Source organism: Cryptotermes secundus, unplaced genomic scaffold, assembly GCF_002891405.2.
Source record: "Cryptotermes secundus unplaced genomic scaffold, Csec_1.0 scaffold291, whole genome shotgun sequence".
In the NCBI taxonomy this organism is placed as follows: Eukaryota; Metazoa; Arthropoda; class Insecta; order Blattodea; family Kalotermitidae; genus Cryptotermes; species Cryptotermes secundus.
The window spans coordinates 126818-135095 of record NW_019731571.1 but is presented as its reverse complement, the minus strand read 5'-3'; the positions used below and the strand labels follow the sequence as shown (position 1 = coordinate 135095).

The following is an 8278-nucleotide window of genomic DNA, read 5'->3' as shown; positions in this document are numbered from 1 at the left end:
AAAAAAAAAAAAACAGTCAATATCACCTCCACATTGCTCCGAACCTGTTGTGCTTCTTTGGGCCTTGGAGATGTTGCATGCTTCCATTGTGACGACTGGACCTTGGTTTCTGGATCATATCTACACACATAACTCGTCACCAGTGATTACAGTCTTCAGGAACTCAGAATCCCTGCTGGCACACTCCAGCACGTCCTGCATGACCTCAAGGCGGAGTTGTTGCTGCTACGGCGAAAGCAGTTTGGGCACAAATTTTGCATGCCCATATCCTCAGTTAAGATCATGTTTGCGGAACCTTTGCTGATCCCAACTGTATCAGCAACTTCCTGGACAGTCAAATGACGGTCCTACATGATGAATGTCTACACTTTGTTAATGACATCAGCATTTCTGCTTGCTGAATGTCTCCCAGAACACTGGTCACTGTCAGCCGACGTACGACCATCTTTAAAGCCACTGAACCACTGTTTAATATGAGTGACCCCCAGTGCATCATCCCCGAAAGCCTGCTGAATTTTTCTGACTTTTTCCACTTGGTTATCCCCAAGTTTATGATAAAATCTGATGCAGTATCACTGCTCCAAGCATTCTGTCATCTTAAGCAAAACAAGAACGTGACGAACATGTGTTACATCACTTCACTATCTGGCAGTGACAGACGCATCCGGCGGTGTTGCAAGGCAGCAAAAAAAATCACACATGCATATGAAAGTCCATTCTACTACTCTGCTCAGTTTCTCCACCCTTTTGCCACTACTTACCATTGGAAAAAATATAGTTTGATACTTTTTGGACAGACCTCTTAGCTGCAGTGCAGTCCCTGCCAGCTGGTCATTTCACTCAAAATGTCTGAAATTCGGAAAAAGAGTTGTAAGAGACATTTAGACCCTTGATAACCTCAACCAGCAAGGTGATACAATTATGCAGTCCTCAAAGAATGCAAGATAGCCACTGGCACAGCATTCTTAAATAAATTATGAATGTTAGAGTACGTTAATAGTACAAGTTTCCAGGGCCAGCTTAAAAATAGTGGAATGGTTATCCCAGAAATATCTGTGACTAGTGGAAAACGTACTGAAGAAGTGATAATGTGCTGCCTGGTCAGGTCTTATCGAACGGGCCAGGAGGCAATGTTTAAACGATGAATAGCAACACAAAATTGAAGAAATTTAAGAGAAAAACTTACTAAAATGCCATTTCATCCAACAGGATTCCTAAATGAAGTCAATGGAATGAGTCCAATGCTTCGCAGTGAGAAGCCACTTCTACAGACATTCATGAGAAAGTGAATTATCTTGTTTTCATTATTCGATACGCAGAGAGACATATTCTCTTGTAGTCAGAAACAGAGCAATGGCCTATAACTTGGGAAGAGGAGAATATTCAGGCAGATATTTGTCGATCTGTATCAAAAGCCAACATACTAATACCTCTGAGTATCTGCTGCTGCATCCTATGAACATCCAACACCTGCAAAAGTGCTGCTGTCAATGAAACACAAATTTGTAGAAATGCAACAAATTCTGCTTCTTGCAATATAATATGCAACTTAAAATTTGATTTGTTTCATTCTGGTCCATCACACTGTTAAACAGTTCCATCTAGTCTGGTCACACTAGATGGAACTGTTTAACTTTTCATAATGCAACTTGAATTTAATAATAACCATAACCAGTGCTGCTATGCAAATAGTTACATCAAAAGATGTGATTTCTACCAAGGGAAATAGAAAGGAACTTACTGCAAATTACAATGATACCTACAAAGTTAGCTACATCTGTAAGGGCAAGGGCACACCAAAGAAACTGGCAACTGTAACGCTACCGCAACTTCTGAGAAATGTCACTGATTTCTAGCAGGCAACTGGTTCCAGAGCAGCAAATTTTTTAATTGTGTGCACTTATCTTCTGCAATGTCAGATAATAATACTGATCCTGCCATAATATGGTGGTGACTGAGACAGCGTGAGAAGAGAGGACGACCATAAGGAAAACATTGGGATGATAATTCATTATTAATTAAGGACAATTAATTTTAATTAGGAAATATTGTGTTTGCACACGATACAAAATTTTGACATACAGCGCAACAATTTTAGCATGACAGAAGACACCTGATGATGGCCATATACAGTCAGAACATGTAGCGTGGAAGAAGGGTGACCAGATAATAAATTGCATTTAAGATGGAAATATAAATCAAATAAATGATATATTAATGCATATATATATAACGAAATATATTAATGCTTAAATACATTATTAGGAAAAGAAAACAATGGGTGCATCTGTTCTAGTGTGGCAATTTAAACTTAGGTCCTTATATTGTTTCGAAAGAACTATGATCCTGACTCTTTCAACTCATGAGAAAATTTCTCACAATCCAAATCTATTTTGTCCACCTAGCATAGTCTGCATGGCATTTATCAGAGATACCAGGTTCCTGTCCAATTAGCTGCACAAAAACAAAATTAGCAGCTTTATTAACCTTTTGTACCCTCTAAAGAAGCAAATGAACCGCTGAAGCACATTAAAACAACTGAAACTAGGAAACTACACTGCAATGTAACTGTGAAAAGAGTGGCTTGCTCAGTTGCTTATTTCAATTTCAATTTCAATTTATTCTTATTCAACAGATCTACATTTGGCGATGGCACCTCCAGATACAGAACACGTCAAAGCCCAAGTTACAATAAAATTAATCCAGATGACATCATAAAGATATTATAACATATTTACAACCATTGTTGCAATAACTATTGATACAATGTTATAATTAAATACAACATGCATATAATACTTGCATTGCAACTTATTATCATAATAAAATACATATTAACATTGTCAATAATAGAGTAAAAGCATATCTAAAGAATTACAGGTATCATACAATAAAAGTTTTAAAAAATGACTAGTGTTGTTTTATTTATCTGTAATTAACACAATCATCCCGTTTTCCATTCATACTACTCATCTAAAGAATAAAGAGAGCCCACCTGCAAAAAATTTTTAAGGGAATATTTGAATTTATTTAAATCTTGCAATAAATTTTTTATACTATGTGGTAATTTATTAAATATTCTAATCCCAGTGTAAGATACTCCCTTTTGAGCCCTGGTTGATTTATAAGTTGGATTATGTAGTTCGAATCTTTGTCTCGTTTAAATGTTATGAATACCTGAATTTGCTACATACTTGTCCATGTTTTTAACTATGAAGACTGATATTGAAAATATATACTGTGAATAAAATGGAAGAATGTTTAAGTTTTTAAATAGAGGCTGACAAGTGTCACTATTTCCTGCTTTCATTATTACCCTAATTATTCTTTTTTTAATTTTAAATATTTGGGTATTATACGTTGAATTTCCCAAGAATATCATCCATATGACATTACAGAACGAACGCAGGCATTATACATCATCAATAAGCTCTCTAGGGACAATAGTGAGACTAGAAATCTTATAGCACAACAAGCTGAGCTCAATTTGCTGGCTGTTTGTTTGATATGTTCCTTCAGTGTTAAAATACTAACAACTGTCAGTCCAAGGAATTTCAAAGTATTTGTATTATTAATTTGGATATCACCATGTTTAATATTTAAGTTTATTAGTGCATTTGGTGTTCTTAAAAACTAGACACAACTCGTTTTAGTTAAATTCAAAATTAGCGAGTTTATAGAGAACCATTTATTGATTGATTCAAGAGTTTCTTTTAGGGCGATGTCAAATTCTTTAAGATCTGACTTGCAGCACAGTATGCTGGTGTCATCAGCGAATAAAATTGGTATTGATTCTTTATTTATTATGTTTGACAAATCGTTAATAAATATCAAAAAGAGCAATGGCCCCAGAATGGAGCCCTGAGGGATGCCCTGTTTTACACTTTGCCACTCCGAAATTCCACTTGCAATATTGCTATTTAGTACTGTTCTTTGCTGTCTATCCCTCAAATAAGTTTTAATGAACTTTCCTGCTATACAATTAAAACCATAGAACTCTAACTTAGCAAGAATAATTGTGTGATTTACACAATCAAATGCTTTGGTCAAGTCATAGAAGAGGCCTCCCACAACAAGTTTATTATTTGCTGCTGTTAGAATGGTATTTATTAAGTCATAAATGGCTGATTCAGTGGACAATTTAGTTCGAAAACCATGTTGTTCATGTGCCAATATATTATTAGTGTCTAGATGATGATGTAATCTATTATATACGATTCTTTCAAAAATCTTAGAAAAAGATGTCAATAAAGATATCGGCCTATAATTTGCTATATCAGTTCTATCGCCTTTTTTAAAAATAGGATATATTTGAGAATATTTTAATCTTGAGGGGAGACACCAAGAATCAATACTTTATTACACATATATGTTAATGGTGCTAATATGAATAGTAAACTTATTCTGAGGATATATTATGGAATTTCATCATATCCGTGTGAATATTTCCATTTTAATGATTTCACTATGTCTTTAACTTCTTTATTAGTTACTGGTGACATATATTTATCTGAAAAGGAGTGTTTAAACATAGCAGTAAGGAATTTAAGGGCTTCATTCCTGTCTGTAGTTGAACTATTTTTTATTTGTGGTAGTGGAGTTATAAAATACTTATTAATGTAACTAGTAATTTTTTTGTAAGATTTGTGGCTTTCACGGCGGTGACTATGAAGAAAGCAGTCTTCTGGGATTTGGCACCGTGTACATGTGGTGTTAACCGACATTTCGGAGGAACGTATCGCCTCCATCTTCAGGGTAGAAGAAAAAATATAAGAAATCTGCAAGCGGAGAGACCGTGAGAACCAGTAAAAGCAGACTGTGTGGAAATATACACAGCTACGTGAGAGCAGAGAGGGAGAAGGGGGAAAGGCAAGTATACAAGTGAAAGCAGTAGTGTGGGAGGGGTAGGGGAAGGGAGCTGGGACAAGCGTGGTTTTTGTGTAGGGGAGAGAAAGGCAAGGTTAAAGGCTGGGCACAACCCGTACGCTGAGGGGGGGGGGGGGTTGTTATGTTGGTTGGTCATGGCCTGTGTGGCCTTCTGGATCTGGCGTCATATCCCGGTGGGGGTTTTCTAAGAGAACAAAAGAGAGGTTTCTAATACTTGCTGAGACAAAACCCCCCCTCTCTGTTCATATTTCCTGGATGCAGTTCAACCTCAATTGCCTCCCTAATGATGTGATCCATATAGCGGGTCTTGGTGGCGAGGATGGAGGAGACCCGCTATATGGATCACATCATTTTTATCTGTTTTATTACCTAATCCTCTTATATTTTGATGATAAATTTTTAAGTCGGAAATTTTATTTACAATTTATCCTTTTAAATTATTTGGCTTGTTGCTACTACTGGTGACTCTTGATTCTGAATAAAAATCTTGGTTTCGTCTTCCATTTAACATAAAAAATCATTATTCATTGTTAGTGGGGGTCACTTTGTCTTCTTAGATATTCTTAATTCTTTAGTTGAAGAGTTACCCATATTTACTAAATTTTCTGAGCTATCAGTTTGTGTCAAATCATCAGAATTATCTTTCACTTTTTTGTCTGGTTCCTCACAATTTACAAGAGTGGGCGTTTTCATTATCCCATCCTTTACTATTCCTCTGAGGACTTCCTTCATATTTCTCATTTCATCGCTTGGAAGTTGATTACTCTTATCTGTCTGTTCTATGATCCAGTTTGGACTTGTCTAGACTAGGAGTTGAGCTTCTTCTTTCTGTGAGTTGTATTGCAATTGCATTGTCATTTCCTCAATGTGTGCTTCTCAGAGCAGTTCAATGTGTTCAACTCAGCCTGATAACAATTCTCAGAAGTTGCAGGTACAAGTTTCCTTGGCCCTAAGACACATGCCACAGTTAGTCACATTTCTTTAAGAACCAGCAACCCAGGTTTGATCATGTGGGATTTGTGGTGGATAAAGTGATGCTGGGGCAAGTCTTCTCTGAGTACTTCGCTTTCCCCTGTCAATCTTCATTCCACCAATTGCTCCACAATCACCATCACCTATCATCTGGGGCTGGTACAGTAGGCCAGAAGTGGCTGCAGTACAAGGGACTTAGTCCCACCCCACTAGCAATTAAAATAAAAAACCCAGCAAAATCATATTAATTTCCACATGATCAGCACTTCATCCTGGCCACTTGCATATTCTGTATTTGTAGAATTTGTAAACTATTAGATAATCAATGCTTTACCACCACACAAACTATACTTTATCACAGTCCATTCCACCATGGAATATGCACTGATTGAGAAAATACAGATGGGTGACAGTACATCGCCTGTCTGTCTTGCATCTTGTCCACCTTCTTGCATTTTATGCTATAGTTCATACATATTTTAATCTTACTTGTTGGCTACATAAAAATTATTTTTCATGCCAGTCTGTACAAATGAAAATCCACTCACCCACCTGTATCTTGGATGTATCTGCTAAACACCCTTACTGCCATTCCTTTGTGTTCAGCTGATCTGCTAAATGCTGAATTCTGTTATTAAATTTTAGCAGAAGACTAATATATTTCTAACTTCTGGCTCATCATTACAGTTCACAAGCAGAAACATTTCTTTCACATTCACTTCAGCTACTTTGATTTTACATTATGGGTATGGTATACCACTAATCATGAGGTCAGAATCACATTAAGGTGCTTCAAAATGTTTAGCATAATGGAAAAAGTAACACATGACAACAGTCAAATAAGTAGTCATGATCCAAATGAAAAATGTTAACACAATTTTCTGTACGCTGGCTCAGTTCGGGTGGAACCACAAGTGGCTAACATGACCAAGTTCCACTGTATCAGTACTGCAAGTTTTGCTGTGTTAATTATGCAAAATGCTGACCATGGCATGCTCTCAATACATTAACCACACATGCCAATGGACATTTTACGCTATGAATACATTAACAACATATTTCAATCATTAGTGCGACTGTAATACACCTTACCTATCTGACCACTCATCCAACATGCCCACTGAACAATGATGTATGATGCATCATTAGGGCAGAGGAATGCAACTCTCTCTTGCTTTCTACCAGCCAAGTAATTGGATATTTCTCCAGCAAACTGACGACTGCTGAGGAATATTCCACGATATGTGTAATCGCCATGACGGTCCCGCAAAGCAATACGATCACTGAACTGCGGCGCATGTCGAAATATTGGCACTACTGAAGATTTGGGTCCATTGAATGATTCTCCCTGTGTCGGTGCGCAGGCTGCATAGCTCTGCTGCCAACACCGTGTGGTTACATAGACACCTGAAGACCGACGGCCACAACAGAGAGCTATATAGCGACCAGCCAGCAAACATGCCATCCTTAACGTATGGAACGATGCTCCTTCTGAAACTTGAATGAAATTTGTTAACACTTAAAACTAAATTTATGTAACAATAAATGTGGCTTCTAAGTATGTACTTCCTACGAAAAATGATCGTCCGGATCATACTACATTTTCAGAACTTGGTACATCACCGTGGGTTCAGAAACCTATGTTCAAAGTTGAACTTGCTGTCAATGAAATTACCTCACTTTTCAGTCTACTCCTATGCACATTAACACCGAATAATGGTGAACCATCGTTCCAAAATAAAGTATACCCACAACTGTTTATGTATCCCAGGTAAAACAAATATTCAACACTCGCCCCACACCATCATACGTATGACGTCACACAATATAACACACTCCTTAACAAATGCGAAGTCAGAGACGTCAGAGAGGTCAGAGATGAGCTAATATGCGCAGTAGGGGACTAAATGCAAACTGGAAAGATTATCAACTCAACCGTTTCAGAAAACTGACTATTTTGGCAGCATATCCAATCACAGTCTACTAACGCTAAGGTCGCATCAACGCCGTAGTCACGTATATCACAGAATGGTTCTAGATTCATGTTTATTGCTTGGTGAATAGACATTATGGATACTACGCTGTACTGTGGTAGAGTTGTAGGATTTGCGTTTCTTATAGTGGTGATTAGGAACAGTTCTATCTTTAGCTAGCTTCTCCCTTGGCATCCTCAACCCTGAGAATGGAGGAGACATTTTTCTCTGAAACTCTGTTATTTTCCAGAAGATAGAACTCTTCATGAATACGGTTATTTCACAGCGTCATTAGTAACTTATGAATACGAATGACTCCATTATATTTTTATGGGAAATTTTTCCAGAGGGCATGTGAGAGAATTTAAAATTGTAATTTATTTAAATTCTCAAATGCTCTCGTGCGAAATTTGTAATTCAAATGTTCAATATGGACTACTGTAAGG

General features: G+C 37.2%; 1 protein-coding gene across 2 annotated transcripts in view; it reads right to left on the bottom strand.

The window, feature by feature from the left end:
• The window catches only part of LOC111867108 (malonate--CoA ligase ACSF3, mitochondrial), a 48388-nt gene extending 40683 nt beyond the window's left edge, over nucleotides 1-7705 (bottom strand). The window contains exons 1-2 of one of the 2 annotated variants that reach the window (XM_023856627.2): nucleotides 7535-7705; nucleotides 6952-7350 (exon numbers count right to left, since the gene is read on the bottom strand). In XM_023856627.2, the coding sequence (XP_023712395.1) occupies nucleotides 6952-7324 (373 nt within the window). In that variant the 5' untranslated portion in view covers nucleotides 7325-7350; nucleotides 7535-7705. Of the gene's footprint in view, nucleotides 1-6951; nucleotides 7357-7534 lie in introns of both variants that reach the window. The other variant, XM_023856626.2, reaches the window with a different exon arrangement.
• Nucleotides 7706-8278: the final 573 nt, after the last annotated feature.